We start from the raw sequence: 17,754 nt of genomic DNA, 5'->3' as shown, positions 1-17,754 counted from the left end.
TATGTTTTAACCATAAATAGCTCTGTTCTTCTTCTCTATTTGAATTCCGGCAGTGTAGACACTAAGTGTATTACTGCCCTCCACAGGTCAAAGTTTGAACTAAATTGTCTTATACAATAGAGTGCCCCAGGGATGACGCGTTTTTTTAGGCCAACCCGGAAGTTAGCAGCGCACGGGTTCCCTCGACTGAAAGCCTATTCATTTTTGGAAAATCGCAGAAAATAAGCTCTGTGTTTAACAAAGGGTTATGACACTTACACGTTTTGTCTATCAAGATAATCTTTACAAGTTAACACAACATTTATTGATTTTGAAGCCTAAATAAAGTCATCAGATATAAAAGGCTAACAGTAGGCTATAAACGGACTACAGCACACCATGGTCACGGATCAGCGTCGTCACCACCAAGCGTCCTCAAACTTTATTTAGAAAACAACTATATTTAAAAACATGCTCGCTGATTATGATCTGCGCTGTGTATGAATACTTATCCACTTTTTTGTGAGAAATGCTGTCCAAATGTCCTGTTTGTCATGATGACGTCTAAAGTCCCCGCCAAAGGAAGTAGTCCCTTTTAGCAATTTGTTAGCAACCGCCGAATTTAAGACACAGTAAAAGTTTAAAAAATCACAAGTGGGTTATAACCGGTGTGTTTTATGTCATAGATCAAAACGTGAAAGTATTCAGAGGCTTTGTTAACCACAGACCTTATTTCAGGCGATTTAGTAAAAACCCATTCAAAAAACCCATAGACTTTATGGCGTTGGAACCGGAAGTCCTAAAATGCTAACTCGCTTCCGGGTTTTGCCTACAAAAACGCGTCATCCCTGGGGCACTCTATATTCTAGTCGTGCAAGTATATAACAATTAGTTCAAACTTTGACCTGTAGAGGGCAGTAATACATTTAGCAGTGTCTACACTGCCGGAATTCTAATAGAGAAGAAGAAGAAGAGAGCTAGTTCAAGATGAGCATTTATTGTTAAAACTTATATAATTTTTCTTTTCTTTACAAAATGAGTGACAAGACCCTTATTCCTCGTCTGGTATCGTTTAAAGCCCTTTGAAGCTGCACTGAAACTGTAATTTTGACCTTTAACCGTTTGGGGTTGAAGTTTGAGATTGAAGTCCACTATATGGAGAAAAATCCAGGAATGTTTCCATCAAAAAGCTTAATTTTTTTTCGACTGAAGAAAGAAAGACACATCTTGGATGACATGGGGGTGAGTAAATGATCAGGAATTTTAATTAGAAAGTGAACTAATCCTTTAACATTGTTTTATTTATCCGCTATATTGACAAGACCATTTTGAAGGATATTGTTTTACTTATGACCTTTCTATGCACTTGAGCTCAAGTTTGTAGACGTTTAAAAGGTTGTTGTGTCGACCTTGATTTACTGCAACATTGAGGTGTTCAGTTTTATTTTGATTTTAGAAAATAAACTTGATTTCTCATCTTACAAATCAATTGTTTTCTTATTTTCACTGGCATGTCTCTCAGGACTAGTGCATCTCTGAGCCTACATTCAGCATGAGTAAAATACTGTTAAAATCAGATACTTTAAGACGTATTTTACTCAAGTCGTATTGGAATTGGTTACTTGTAACTTATAATGGTTTTCAGGTACCCTTTACACCAACTGAGGCAGTAAAATACGCTTCTCTAAATGGAGCTACAGGGTTGCCGTAGCCGTGTGTTTGGTGGGTGGGACAAATACAAAGACAAGCAGGTCAAGAGGAGGAGAAACCACGTGTGACAGCCAGGCAGAGAACTGTCCTTCGCAAGTTAAGTTGTTTTTGTAATATCTTTGCATGTAAATAGGCAGCCATTCCGTCTGACGGAAGGCCATTCAACAGACCCACATCGCAGCCCTCAGCAACAGACATCTGTTGCTAACTCTGAAACCGAATTAATATTCTGGGAAACGAATCATGGTTAGCAAGACGGATGACATCCCAGCATCAGTGCCGAACTGCAACCCCGTTGATCTTGCCCGGGAAGGCGAGACAACAAACAGCAAAGACACCAGCAAAGCAGCCTTGAAGGATCCATGTGCCTGCGGTATGTGAGCTTTAAAGCACTTTACACTGAGGCAGAAATCCCTGTGCTGTTACTGAACTTTACTTGATGTAGTTTAACACATTTGAGTAAATCAGTGTTGAGATCTGATGTTTGATTGACTGGATAGAGGTCAAAGGGAAGTAGGTATCATCAAAGGACATAAACGGGCAGGGGTGTCTGCTTTACACTATTAAACACCATTATGTTTCTGAATGGGTACTTACCTTTCATTTGAATGTAATTTAAGTACTGCTCTTGATCTGGATCGTATCATGCTGCTTGGTGTAGATAAACTCATTCACAGCTTAGTTATTAATATTAAATTTATATAAAATGTCAGTGCATATATTCAGTGATCAGGGCTGATTTGGTTATTACTGGATAAATATTGTTTGAATATTGCAGATGTTGAACAATTTCTGTCTAAAGATGAGCATTAGGTTTAATTCATGACCATGGAAACCTTTTTTTTTTGTATTTTTAAGGGGATGTCAGACTAATTTAGGCTAGTAGGATGGTAAACTTAAGCAAAAGTTGTTTTTGTTTACTCAGGCATTATTATTTTTGCATGAATGCACACATGTAGTATTTGTAGTTCATTGAATTTTTGTCTGAAAAAAGTAGTTTATGCTGATAATTGCAATATAAAAATAAGTTAATGACAATAGAATAACAAACTTTCAACTAGACATGCCTCTGCTCGAGCAAAGTCAACAGCAAGTGCAAAACTAGGGTCAATTATTCACAGAGCATGTGAAGCTCTTAAACTTGAGCGCTAGATGTTTTACTCGTTATTTACAGGCTAACTTTCATTATCAGCAGTGTAAAGCGTTGTCTGTAGCCTGTTCGCTAGCTGTGTGTGAGATCTTGACGCACATGTTCTGTAACAGCGCGCATGAACGCGAATAAACTGAAGGTCACCTTCAGTGGGACGGAACCATTGAGACAGAGAGGAGAGCGGCGGTTTACTACGGTCTGAATTTTAGGTGACACTGTATTGAACACTTTTGATAGCCTAAATAAGCTATTATATCGTAGAGTTTCAAAAATTTCATGAACAAAACCTCGTGATAGTAATGTATAACTTGTTTAAACGCACGTCTGTTTATCGGCCCCCCTCCTGTTTTCATTCAGGAAAGTGTTGCGCTCCTCGACCCGGACGAGGAAGTAGCTACACATGGAAAGTCATGGTGCATGTATGCCGATAGAAGGTTATTGCTACCAGTTAAATATAGAGGGATCTGTTTGGTAAGTGTTGGGATTATGCAGTTTGCCTAGCACGTAGGAGTGATCCTGTCATTTCCGACTTATTTTCGAGCTACAGACTGTCATTAGATCGATTTAGAGCAAATAGCCGGCTGTTGTGCACACTGTCAGTTAGCTAACTGCTGCAGTCCTTGTCACATTTAAGGAGACCTTGGAAGAGACTGACTGTCGTTATGGCACCTGACAGCTGTGGAATTGCATTCTGACAACATGTTTAATGTTGGATTTGATGCTCGAGATGATGCCTGCTTGTGATTGATGTGATCTTTGCATTTTCTGGCTGGAAAATAGATGTGTTTGTGCATTGACATGATTTGTATGTTATTGCGTTATGATTATACACGCAATAAATTTTAATAAAGCCATTTAGGAAGCTGGTTAGACCGTCTTTTGTTTGTTATTCAGTTGTCTGTGTTTATACTGTAATCTGCAGGTTTTGTTCAGCCTTATTCCACATTTCTTAATTGAATATGCATTAATTTTTTCTTCATTCAAAAAAGCTTTACACATAGATAATACTTTTTAAAGACGTTCTTCTCAGTTGAATTCATATATTTAGCCTATTGAAAGCTGTTGTTTGACATAAAATGGGTCCTCAAAGGGAGGCTATGTTGAGATATATGAATATGACAACTTTAACCCTTTTTATTATTGGATAATTTCACTTATAGATTAAAAAAATCATAGCTGATTGTAAAAATGCAAAATTTCCTTTTGCATAACTTTACAAGGATCACTTCCTGTAGCTTTTGCATTGTCTGTGCCAAATGTTCCGACACCACGCGGTGTTGTCCCAACACATCATGTCACTCCACAGGGGATCTATATAGGCTCACTTCCGTCTCACTTAGGCCACCATGATCTCAGTTGTGATAAAGTCTGACTGTGTCTCTTGTTGTTTGTGACTGCAAATTTGTGCTGCTGCCATTTAGTAAGTTTTCTTCTTCGTTGTTAAAGTGCTATTGTTATCACAATGGGACTTTGTGCTTGCCTTTAACTTTAGCAAATTCACTTTAGTATTTGGGAAAACAAGAAGTTTGGCTAGTTAGGAGTGTAATATCTCTTTCCTGACCACTCTGAATGATTTAGGGCTGCAAATGAATTGTCAGGGTTTTATTTCTATACTGAACCTCTGCAGCAGTGCTATTATATGTGATGCATGTGTTAATTTATTAAACTCACTATGTAGAATGCAATGGGCTTAAAGGATAAAGGCTGGAGTAAAGTCTTAGAACATGTTTGACTTTAGTGTCATAGAGAGATTATCATATCAGTATAGCCTAATGTAAACGGTTTTCATCTGATCCTTTAGCCTTCAAATTCACTAAATGTGTCGTACACCTGGACTTCACCCAGCTGAGTGAGAGGGGGACTGAAGGACAGGGGGATTGAGTTTGGGGTTGTGCAATACTGAGGCACAAACCTCATACACGCACTGATATATTTAAAAGCCAGCCATTGTTGTGATGCAATTCACTGGATTGCCTGTGATGATTTTAGGGCAGCGTTTTTTCAAACAGGAGCCTAGGGCCCACTAGGGGACCTCAGGAAACTTCCAAGGAGAACTCAGGATTAGGGCTGTGAAACGATTAATCGTGATTAATCGTATACAAAATAAAAGTTTGAGTTTGCATAATATATGTGGGTGTACTGTGTTATGTATATATAAATACACACAAATTAATGTATATATTTAAGAGAAAAGTTATTTATGTACAAAATATTTTTATTTATATATAATGTAAATTATATAAAAATATAAATAAATACATATACTTGTAAATATTTCTCAAATATATACATGAATGTGTTTGTATTTATATATACATAATAATTACACACCGTACACTCACATATATCGGGCAAACTCAAACTTTTATTTTGTATTCGATTAATTGCGATTAATCGTTTGACAGCCCTACTCAAGATGATTTAAAATGAGAAAAAACATGCTTTAAAATAAGTTAAAACCACTATAAAATATATACATATAGTATGTAAGTATGTGTGTTTGTGATTTCTTTGAAATAACCAAGGTTACCATGATTTTTGAAAACCTAGATAGCTGAGTTAACCCAATTTTAAAAGTTTTATTTCTAAAATCATTTCAATTAATAAAATTGTAAAGCTCCATGAGTATTTTTTTTAAAATGAATGTACATTTTTTTGTAAAAAAAAAAATGCTAAGTGCTTTTAAAATCCAGTCCAGTAAATCATGAACAACTAGAAAAGTCATAGGGCATTTGAATATTTTTCTGGACTGCGGGGTGCCTTGGAGTCAAAACTGTTGAGAACCACTGCTTTCCCTGTGGAAATTTCAGTGATGCATTTTCATTTTGTTACTCTGATCAAGGTTATTGGTTAATTAAAATGAAAACCATACACATTTTAGTTTGAAATAAAGGTCATACTTTAGATTAGTGTCCAATTTGCACTATTAAGTAACTATTAATTATGACTTTTGCCTCAAACACCTAATTAATGCTTATTAATAGTTAGTAAGGTAGTTGTCAAGTTCAGATATTGGGTCGGATTGAGGGATGTAGAATATGGTCATGCAGAATAAGTCATTAATATGTGCTTAATAAGTAGTAATAAACAGCCAAGTATTATGCATGCTAACAAGCAACTAGTTAATTTTGAGAATTGGACCCAAAACTGAAGTGTTACTGAAATAAAATACTGAAAGTAAAATAGAAATTAAACTTATTTTATTTCATTTGCGTTTAGTTTCAATTGATGTACTAAAATAACTACTGCTAAAAATGAAATAAAAATAAAAGAATACAAGTTAAATCATCATTCTGGTTCTCATTTATCAGATATTTTGAGTACACCATTTACAGGATTCTCCTGAAGTAGGGTGGTTCAAAATTTGTGTTTGCAGCTCCTATACTTAGAACCACCTACTCTAATGCTCATGATTAAATTTGGATTGGATTGGGGGAGATCTGTAAACACTCAATCTAGAGCAAGATAAAATACCCATATGGTGCCGCTAGGTCTGAAGAAATGGCTGGTTTCAGTTTGAACTGAAGATGGCTGCTGTTACTGACTAAAAGGAAGCACAAGCTCCACATTCCTTTTAGACAGTGAAAATAACTCATTACATGCTATTTACACTTAGGCACAACTGTATAATACATAAATTGTCCTTTGAAGTGATTGTAAATGTGTATTGGGGGTTTTCAAAGCTCCTTTTGTGAAATCTGTTTGATCCACCTCCCCTGTGGTCCTCGGTGTCTGTAGTGTGAGACCAGCTGCTTGTTGCCATAGCCGTGACCATTGAGGAGAGCCAAGGACATGTTGCAGTTGTCTAAAGCAAACAGTGTATTTTAGCTGTGAGTTACAGCCAAGACAGCTGTGGCATTGCAAAACATGTCTGCCTGGGCCTGAATCTCAAATCTTTGTCATCTTATTTAATTTAGTGGATCACAAAACATGCAGCCTCAGCAGATCTGTGTGACTGAATCAATCAGTAAGGTAGAAAGGACCTACTCAGACAATTGAATCAGGTGATATTGCAGCACCACTGGTTCTGTTACATTCATTCAGCCGCAGAACGTGCCGGGAATGACTGCCCCCTGAGACCCAGGACTTAACCTGTTTCCGTGGTGATCTCCGTGGCAGCTCGGCGTTGCGCTGTGGGAGGTGTATTGTGTACAGTGTGTGAAGTGTCACAGGCCCTCAGAAGATGACCGCTGTGCTAGTTGGCCGACCTACGGGTAAAAATCCACTAGCCTTTATGCAACTCCTCCCTGTTAAACGACAAGCTAAGTGATTAGTGAGATTTGTGTTGTGGGTAACGTCCTTTGAGAAGGTATAGAAGGCTGTAACTAATGAAGATGATCAACAAACTAATAAAATGATTATTGGAACAGTGTTATTTTTATTATTATTATTATTATTATCATTATTATTATTATTGTTATTATTATTGTTTATATACTATTGGTAACACTTTAGTATGGGGAACAATTCTCACTTTTAACCAGTTGCTTAGCTTGCATATTGGCTGTTTATTAGTACTTATAAAGCACATATTAATGCCTTATTCTGCTTGACCATATTCTACATCCCTTAATCCTACCCATACCTAAACTTAAACGCTATAACAACTACCTTACTAACTATTAATAAGCAGTAAATTAAGAGTATGAGGCAAAAGTCATAGTTAATAGTGAATATGTTCCCCTTACCAAAGTGTTACCATACTATTATAGTATTAATATTTTGAATTAGCTTTTATTTTCAGTTTTCATTTTAATGATAGTTCAAGTTTTAGTCATTTTGTTATTCAGAAACTTTTTCAGTACGTGTAATTTTAGTACTTAGACTTATTTCAGTTAGTTGCCAAGGCAACATTTCTAATTTTCATTTTTAGTATTTCATTCAAATGAAAATTATTTACTTTTAGTTAACAATGGCAAAACTGTACTGAATATGAATGATCAGTGAGCAATTAATCAGGGCTTCAGGTTCTCCTAAAATTAAACATTTAAGATCCCCTCCTTTTTCTTCTTCTTCGTTTGTTTTTTTTAGTTTGTTTTATAAAAATTATTATTATAATATTAAATTGATAGTATTATGTTACATTTTCATATAAAATAATAATTAAATATAATATTATAGCATAATATTATATAAACTATGGTGTTTTCTAGTTGTATGTGGTAAAGTAGTTCCTATTTTATGCTATAACTAGTGATCTTGATTATATTTGTGCTGTTTTCGGTGTTTGTTTGTTTTAAATATTGTAAATGTGTGTCTTTTATTTACTCATTGTCATATGAACAACCACTCAGTAAACAGGCTCACGTAAGTCTGCAAACCTAAATTTTGAAGTGGAAAATGACAGAAAAATGACTTGCAGTTTAGTGAGGGAGTCAGTTGTGAACTCTGTAACAGCTGTGATTGATTCACTGATCGACTATGTCTGATTCAAATCACTAATCACAAGCAAGTTTGAAACTGTTTTATGAATCTTTGATTAACTGGTTCATAAGAGTCGTTTGTTTGCTGTGCTAGGCTGTGTTCATTTTTGCCCACTGTCTGAAGATGTAATTAGCTTTCGCCACCTCACGAGATAATATATGTCAAAACTTCCTACATTTACCTAAAGTTTACTAAATGTTAAATTATTGTAACTATTTTAAATTTCTCTACCCCCAGGGCACCGTGGTGACACAGCAGTGATGAACGGGGACGCTGGTCACGATCAGGCCGAGGAGGCCGACTCCAAGCAGGATGGTAGTGCCGATGCAGACTCTGCAGAGGATGCTAACGAACAGGAAGTGATCGTAATTCAAGACACTGGCTTCACTGTGAAGATCCAAGCACCAGGAACTGAACCCTTTGACCTTCAGGTGAGCCATGTTCTTGGAATGATTCCTTTATAACATGACATTTTTAACAAAATATTGTAACAAAATCTGTGGTTCCTACTCAGGTGTCACCACAAGAGATGGTGCAAGAGATCCACCAAGTTCTGATGGACCGTGAGGACACCTGCCACCGCACCTGCTTCTCCTTGCAGCTCGACGGCAACGTACTTGACAACTTTGCTGAGCTCAAGTCCATTGAGGGCCTGCAGGAAGGCTCCCTTCTCAAAGTGGTCGAAGGTACTATTCGAGAGCTTCTATCTTAAGTATAGGTTTCGTTTAAAGGTATGGAGCTTTTAATGTATCCATTTCCTTCCTGTAGAGCCCTACACAGTGCGTGAAGCTCGCATTCACGTCCGTCACATCAGAGACCTGCTGAAGAGTCTGGATCCATCAGACGCTTATAATGGAGTGGACTGCAACTCCCTATCGTTCCTCAGTGTCTTTACGGATGGCGATCTTGGAGGTGTGTGACAAGAAGAATGAGGGGTCTTAAATGGTTTCTAGGAGATTGATGGCTGGTATTCAATGGGCTGTTTGCTCTTACCTCCGCAGATACTGGGAGACGCAAAAAGAAGGGCAGTGAACTTGAGCAGATCGATTGCACACCGCCTGAACACATCCTTCCAGGCAGCAAAGAGCGTCCTTTGGTTCCCCTTCAGCCACAGAACAAAGACTGGAAGGTGAGGGCAGATTACAGATTTTGCTATGAATTTTTCATGATTTTCTTGCTTTTGTTTAGAGATTTGTTTACTTTTGCTTTGTCCTCTGTCTGTAGCCTATGCAGTGCATGAAGGTCTTGACAATGAGTGGCTGGAACCCACCGCCTGGCAACAGGAAGATGCACGGAGACCTCATGTATCTTTACATTGTGACTGTTGAGGACAGACACGTTAGCATCACTGCCTCCACCCGCGGATTCTACCTCAATCAGTAAGTGACTTTATTATACTGCTCTTTAGAATACTTGATTCTGATTGGTCAACGTGGCATTTCATGATCAGTTGTTGAGTGCAAGAGTTGGGTCCCAGAAGTAAAAATACCATTAATTTTCTTAATTTTTTTAAAGCTAACTTATAAATAAACCTTTGAAAATGGGCCTACTGCTTTGAGATATAAGGTTGTTAAAGGGTTAGTTCACCCAAAAATGAAAATTCTGGCATTAATTACTCACCCTCATGTCGTTCCACACCTGTAAGAATTTCATTCATCTTCGGAACACAAATGAAGATCTTTTTGATGAAATCGGAGAGATTTTGGTCCATTCATTGACAGTCTTCGCAACTACCACTTTGACGTTTCAAAAAGTTCATAAAGAGATGGTAAAACTAATCCATATGAATTGACTGATTTAGTCCAAATTTTCTGAAGAGACTTGATCGCTTTATATGATGAACAGATTTAATTTAGGATTTTATTCACATGTAAATCTTGATTAGCAAGCTTAAAATAAGCTCAACCGAACCTGCTTGATGCACGAGAACAAACCTCTTCCGGAAGCTTGAATGTGCTGCGTAACACTCGAAAATGAACCTCATTGGTTCTCGCACGTTAAGCAAACATGCTTGAGCTTCTGTTTACCACAACTGACGTGCGAGTTGATGAATGTTTATATGTGAATAAAAGCCTAAATTCAAACTGTTAAGCATATAAATTGATTGTATCCCTTCATAAAAAATAGACTAAACCACTCAATTCATATGGATTAGTTTTATAATCTCCTTTATATATATATATATATATATATATATATATATATATATATATATATATATATATATATATATATATATATATATATATATATATATATTAGGGGTGTAACGGTACACGTATCTGTACCGAACCGTTTCGGTACAGGTCTTTCGGTACGGTGCACGTGTGTACCGAAGCATTACATTGCAACCAATATTCACCACCAATAACCGCAATAAGCTCTGCTTTTTGTTACTTTCGATAAGAAACAAAGTGTCATCCTTCAAATTCTGTCCACGAAATCATGAAGTTTAAACAGAAAATGCCATTTTGACGTGCTTTGATGTGGGCTGACAGATCACTGTACAGGCGCCTCAGTTCAACCGGCAGCGCGAGCGCGGAGCGCAAGTGAGTGTGTTCATCTCTTCCTCCTTAATACTGGTTACAGAATAAACATGAAAGAACATCTGAAGGTATGTTGCAAGATTAAGTACAACTTACTGAAACGGTCATATCTCATGTAATCGCTCATTCAGTGTTTCAACCATGGAAAGACATCAATGAAAGCGTCCGTATTCAACAATATGTCATGATGCATTTACCTCAGAAAAGCCATTCAGTGTTCACAGCTTGTTAGTTCGCTAGAGAAATGAACTCTTTCGCTTAATATATGCACTATATTAGCCAATATATTCATTATTTTACTTAATCTTTTAGTGATATCCCGATTAGGCGATTTAATGTATGTTTAAATAAATCTGATGTTAAAATAACAGCCACTGTGTAGAATTGATTATATTTCAACAACGAATTGGAGTAAAAACATTTAGAAGTTAATGCAAAAACTGCCTTAGGTGCAGCTTACAGGTTTGCATACAATTTGTTATTTGAGTGTTGATTATTTTATCTAAAAATAAAAAGCAATTGAATTTAGGCTAATAGTTTGGGCTTCTTTCAAGTTAGGGCTCCCTACATAGTTTATAGCATTAGCAGAGATAATTGTTTTTATCCTTAAGAAACTTTTAGTTTTAAATTAATTTAATATATTTAAAGACAAAAACACAATTTGTTCAGTAAACCTCTGTTTAATAATAAAAAAAAGCAATTTTATGTTTAGTTTTCTCTCCACCTGCTGTACCGAAAACTGTACCGAACCGTGACTTCAAAACCGAGGTACGTACCGAACCGTGAGTTTTGTGTACCGTTACACCCCTAAAATATATATATATATATAATTTTTTTTTTTTTTATAACTTTTTGAAGCTTCAAAGCGGTAGTTATGTAGCTGTCTATGGAGGGACAGAAAGCTCTTAGATTTCATCAAAAAGTCACAATATTCATTTGTTCCGAAGATGAATGAAAGTCTGGTAGGGAACGACATGAAGGTTGGTAATAAGTGACAGAATTTTCATTTTTGTGTCAACTATCGCTTTTAACCATTGTTACAGTGGCATGCGAAAGTTTGGAAACCCCTTGCAGAATCTGTGAAAATGTGAATAATTTTATCAAAATAAGAGAGATCATACAAAATGCACATTATTTTATATTAAGTACTGTCCTGAGTAAGATATTTTACAAAAAATGTTTAGATATAGTCCACAAGACAAAAAAATAGTTGAATTTATTAAAATAACCCCATTCATAAGTATGTGAACCATTGATTCTCAATACTGTGTGTGGTTACCTGATGATATACGACTGTTTTTATGTTTTGTGATGGTTCTGCATGAGTCTCTTGTTTGTCCTGAGCAGTTAAACTGAGCTCTGTTCTTCAGAAAAATCCTCCGGGTTCACCAGATTTGTCAGATATCTTTTGCATATTTTAACCCTTTCCAGCAGTGATTGTATGATTTTGAGATCAATTTTTTCACACTTATGACAACTGAGGGACTCAAACACAACTTTTAAAAAAGGTTCAAACATTCACTTACGCTCCAGAAAGAAACACGTTGCATTAAGAGCCGGGGGGTGAAAACTTTTGAACAGGATAAAGATGTCCATTGTTTTCTTATTTTGTTACAAAAATATATACATTTTTCATTTAGTACTGCCCTTCAGAAGCAACATAAGACACTTAAATGTTTGCCAGAAGACAAATTAAGTACAATATTACCTTGATCTTCAAATTCAAAAAGTTTTCACCCCCCGGCTCTTAATGACTGATGAACAACCATCATAAAACAAAAAAGCAGTCGTAGAACATCCAGGTAACCACACACAGTATTAAGAACCAATGGTTCCCAAACTTTTGAACAGGGTCATTTTAATAAATTCAGCTATTTTTTTTGTCTTGTGGACTATATATATATTTTGTTGAAGCTGTCTGTATGCATTAATTCAACAATTTTTTTTTACAAGTATAATGTTGTGATGCCTAATTCACTAATTCAAACAATTGACTTTAGTATTTATTTTTAATTTATTTAGACAAAACAGTGTAGAATCTTACTATCATTGTTGATTGTTGCAGGTCCACTACTTATACCTTCAACCCCAAGCCAGCAAACCCCAGCTTCCTCAGCCACTCTCTAGTGGAACTGCTGAGCCAGATTAGCCCCGCCTTCAAGAAGAACTTCACTGCTCTGCAAAAGAAGAGGTAATATGCTATTATTAATAACATTTTAGTTGACCACCTATTACTTCCTCCCCCTCAGTCTAGGGCTAAAAGGGGAACGACGAACAATAAAACGTGGAGACACTTTGAGGATCTTCAGCTCTCCAGCCCTTAGAGTCACAAACAAACAAACGTTAAGGTTCCAATTCAAAATGCCTTTTATTTTCATATTAGGCAGGGGTTCAAAAGAAAGCAGGGATGTCAAGTAAAGCATTATGAATAAACCAAAAATACAAACAAAAACATTACCTTGGGAGGATGACCCATACAAAAGAAAACAAAAACACCTCTACCTAAAGGGGAATTAACAATAACTTCCCTCACTCAAAAAATGAATTGTTGTATTTACTTAAAAAAGCAGTGTCAAGTGGTTCCATGCAACTATATTGAGTAATATGTACAAACAACAATTTAGTTGAATGAACAAAAGAAATTCAAGTAAAGCTGACACAATTTCTTTGAGTAAATACAAATCATTTGAATTTATCAGTTTTCCATAATATTTATATGTGCAGTTTACTTAATAATGTTATGTTTATTACATACATAATTTAATTAACTATTTACTCTACAAAATGCATTTAAATAAATAACTCATTGAACAAACTCAGTTGAATTGAGAGCAGGAATTCCATCATAAACATGCGAATATATGAGGCTCACAGCTTAAACGGGCAGAAACTCCTGTAAATGTCGAACATAACTGAATATTAAACACTAAAATAAACTAACAACATCTTTCCCTTTACTAAAAAACACATAAAAAAACACTTTAATCCCTAAATTTACCCTCCAAATGCAGTCCCTTTCAAAGCATGCTGGGAACTGCGGATCCACTGCCCAGTTAGTTATTTCAACATTAATTTGTGCGTTTCATTCAGCAATGTTAAGTAGACTGAACAAACTCAAGTAAAGCTGACAATACTCATTTTAAGTAGAAACAACTTCGTTAAATTAAGTTTATGTAGTTACATGAGTTTTTTAAATAATATGAACAAGGATGGTTTGAGTGAAACTAAAAACAATGAAAGTTCATTTATTTGAGTGCTCCCTAACTATCCATTAAACAGGACAAAAGGTATCCTCCACCCTATGTTATAAATATCTATAAAAAAGATATAGGTATCCTCCACCCTCCTACCCATACATTTTTTACTTCTCACAAATGTTATCAACTCAAATGCATACAAATTTGTAACCCAACAGCAAAGAGCGCAACAAGCGCTAACTCGACCTGGACTGGAGGGCGGAACAACCTCAAATGCCGTGTTGTCTCTCTTATTCCTCAGCGTTGTCTCTGCAGCTTTATCTTGGAATCCTCAGGACACACACCAGTCAGTGCGTGGACGGTGCTCACGTATAACTATGAACCGTTTTATCTCAGCTAGGCCACATTTGCACTTCGTATTAATGTCCTACTCAGAGTCAGGAGTGTGACAAAGGACACCTGGGAGCAGCAGTATGGCAGCTTACGTTTTTGTGCATTATCAACATGCAGTAACACTATGATATCACAAGTCATGTGTGGTCACAAAATCAGAAACCCTCCCTTCAGGGTAATTATAACACAGCTGCTTGTTTTCAAAAAAAGTTTATTAACATAAACTGGGAGTGTTGATGTATTAAATGAATTAATCATGATGCATTTTGTGATTCCAGAAGTTTCAAGAACTGCATGTTCTTATATGTTATTATATGATTTCCGTTTACAGTATCTTGATTTTGTATGTTTTTAGAATTTTAGTATAGATTTAAGTGAGGTTATTTTAACATATTAATAATAATTTATTATTTGAAGTCATCCTGTGGCCCCCTTGGAAGTTTGCTGAGGCCCCCTAGTTGAGAACATCTGGTCTAAATGTTTATTTTTGTCAGTTTTAAAGGCATTTTACCTCCATCTTCATTATGTTATGTCATGTTATTGATAATAGGGTACAAAGACATCCATTTGAGAGAATAGCTACTCCCTTCCAAGTGTACAGCTGGACTGCACCACAGATTGACCATGCCATGGACTGTGTGAGAGCTGAGGATGCCTACACCTCCCGTCTGGGTTATGAAGAGCACATACCTGGCCAAGTATGTCCTAAAAAGCTTTAATTTTGGGTGGATATTTTTAATAGTGCTATTAACATTTCTTGTGCTCTATGATAGACTAGAGACTGGAACGAGGAGCTCCAGACGACCAGAGAACTTTCTCGTAAGAACCTTCCTGAGCGCCTGCTGAGAGAACGAGCCATATTCAAGGTGAACATCCCAGCTCTAGGGTTAGAACAAGTACGGTTTCATTTGATGTAAATTATTCAGCTCACAAAAGCACTTCTGTTCCTCAGGTTCATAGTGACTTTGCTGCTGCGGCGACGCGTGGTGCGATGGCGGTGATTGATGGCAACGTAATGGCGATCAATCCTGGAGAAGAGACGCGTATGCAGATGTTCATCTGGAACAACATTTTCTTCAGCTTGGGATTCGATGTACGCGACCACTACAGGGAGCTGGGCGGGGACGCTGCCGCCCATGCTGCCCCCACCAATGACTTGAACGGGGTTAGGGCATACAGTGCTGTGGATGTGGAGGGGCTCTACACCCTGGGCACGGTGGTGGTGGACTACAGAGGTTACCGTGTAACTGCTCAGTCCATCATTCCTGGCATCTTGGAGCGGGAGCAGGAGCAGAGTGTCATCTATGGCTCCATTGACTTCGGCAAGACCGTAGTGTCCCATCCCAAGTATCTGGAGCTTTTGGAGAAGACCAGCCGCCCCCTGAAGGTGCAGCGGCATGCTGTACTCAACGAGAAAGATGCCTCTGTAGAGCTTTGCTCCTCTGTGGAGTGTAAGGGTATCATTGGCAATGATGGCCGCCATTACATCCTGGACCTTTTGCGTACCTTCCCTCCTGACCTCAACTTCCTGCCAGTGGAGGGAGAAGAGCTCACCCCCGAGAGCCAGAAACTGGGTTTCCCCCGACAACATCGCCATCGCCTGGCTTGCTTGCGCCAGGAGCTCATTGAGGCCTTTGTAGAGCACAGGTGTGTTCCTGCTACTTGATCAACATGCTCATTCAAATCTGAGTAAAGTTGCTCTCCCATTTGTTGTCTAATGAAAGTATGATTTGTGTACCAACAGTGGATTTTAGGTTCCAAAAAGGCACCATAAAATTATCTCTTAAGAATGAAGCCATATATTCAAAGTCATGTGAAGCCATACGATAGCTTTTCAATAGGAATAAAGTAAGCCAATCTTTTAGGTTGTTAGCTCCAGTATAGTTCTTAAATCTCAAATAGGTTCTTGTCTGAATCGTAAGCTTAAATAAATAAATAAAATAATAAAATAATTATTTAATATTTAATTATAAAATAAATAAATATAAATATAAATATATATATATATATATATATATATATATATATATATATATATATATATATATATAATATATATATATATATATATATATGTGATATTTTTTTTAGTAGTAGGAAATAGTACAACATTGAAGTAAAATGGTTAAATTCTATTTAAAAAATCTTTACCTTTTACTTTTTCATTTTGTACTACTTACTACTACTATTACTACTAATTATTGTTATTAATATTATTAGTAACTTATGTAACTACGAATAAATAGTAATAAATAATTACATATAATAATTAGATTTTAAATAAATATTTATGTATATTTTACATATATTTTTATAGATAATGATATTTTTATTATTGTTAATATTAGATTTTTTTTTAATTCTTAGCAACTCTTAAAAAATAGAAAGTAAAATATATGTAAATAGTAAATAATTACATATTTATTTAAAGTAAATTTTACACATTTTAGTTTTAGTGATTTTTGTAATAATTAATAAAAATAATATTAATAGTTATAGTTATTGCAAAAATAAATTTTGTAAAAATCAAAAAAATCCATAAAACATGTAAAATTGAACTAATAATGTAATAACATTTCACTAAGTGTTTAGTCTTCTCCTTTATTGCTAATTTCTTGAACGTCCTGAAGGCTAGTTTGTCAGTGGGTGTAAACATGTCATCCTCTTATGCCTCAGATATCTCCTCTTCATGAAGATGGCAGCTCTCCAGCTGATGCAGCAGAAAGCAAACAAAGACAAAACTGCAGCTCTGCATGACACGAACACAGCAGTTGTGGAGTCTGAAAGCAAACCGCAGGCTCTTGAAGCATCTGAAAAGGTTCCTGATGACACACCATCCTCTCCAACTTCCTCTGAATCCACTCTGACCCCTGATGACTCAGAGGCAACAACTGTGTCCGAAAACTCTGCTCCTGAGAACCAGGAAGCCCCAGCTGATCTGAAAGCCCAAGTTCCTACGGCAAACGCCAACGGTACTCATGAGCCTTCAGCTCCAGAGAGGCAGAATGGAGGGTGTGATAGTCTTTTGGAGGGTAAGGAAGCTGATGAAATAATTCCTGGACTTGCCCAAGCTAAAGAGCTGGCCGAGTCCTTAGCAGCAGAAGATGGATCAGGTATCGGTACGTCCTGTGAGCGATCGAAAAGAGCATGAGAGGGAACAAGAGCAAGAGCTGGCAGAGACATGCACACTTATTGTTTTTTTTTTGCTTTTGCTTATCTTAGCTCCATCTGAGTTCTGTCATCAACTCATTAGATGTCTTGCTGTCTTTTTCAATTTCTATGTGTTTATTCAGTGCATCTCTCCTCTTGCTGTGTGCTCATGTTCTCTCTGAGGCTCATATTAAAGGAGACACAG

The 17,754-nt window shown here is 36.6% G+C and overlaps 1 protein-coding gene across 3 annotated transcripts in view; it reads left to right on the top strand.

Moving 5' to 3' along the window:
• Positions 1-1,741: 1,741 nt before the first annotated feature.
• Positions 1,742-17,754, top strand: part of cluha (clustered mitochondria (cluA/CLU1) homolog a) — a 31,876-nt gene continuing 15,863 nt past the window's right edge. The window contains exons 1-11 of one of the 3 annotated variants that reach the window (XM_067364991.1): positions 1,742-2,062; positions 8,501-8,694; positions 8,778-8,949; positions 9,032-9,175; positions 9,265-9,392; positions 9,488-9,642; positions 12,875-13,000; positions 14,950-15,097; positions 15,173-15,265; positions 15,352-16,046; positions 17,076-17,431. In XM_067364991.1, the coding sequence (XP_067221092.1) occupies positions 1,933-2,062; positions 8,501-8,694; positions 8,778-8,949; positions 9,032-9,175; positions 9,265-9,392; positions 9,488-9,642; positions 12,875-13,000; positions 14,950-15,097; positions 15,173-15,265; positions 15,352-16,046; positions 17,076-17,431 (2,341 nt within the window). In that variant the 5' untranslated portion in view covers positions 1,742-1,932. Of the gene's footprint in view, positions 2,063-3,192; positions 3,311-8,500; positions 8,695-8,777; positions 8,950-9,031; positions 9,176-9,264; positions 9,393-9,487; positions 9,643-12,874; positions 13,001-14,949; positions 15,098-15,172; positions 15,266-15,351; positions 16,047-17,075; positions 17,519-17,754 lie in introns of those variants that run through there. The other 2 variants (XM_067364990.1, XM_067364992.1) reach the window with 2 other exon arrangements.

The sequence above is a fragment of the Chanodichthys erythropterus genome, chromosome 17 (assembly GCF_024489055.1).
Source record: "Chanodichthys erythropterus isolate Z2021 chromosome 17, ASM2448905v1, whole genome shotgun sequence".
Taxonomy (NCBI): domain Eukaryota; kingdom Metazoa; phylum Chordata; class Actinopteri; order Cypriniformes; family Xenocyprididae; genus Chanodichthys; species Chanodichthys erythropterus.
Note: the sequence above shows the minus strand (reverse complement) of the source record. Positions and strands in the feature narration are given on the sequence as shown.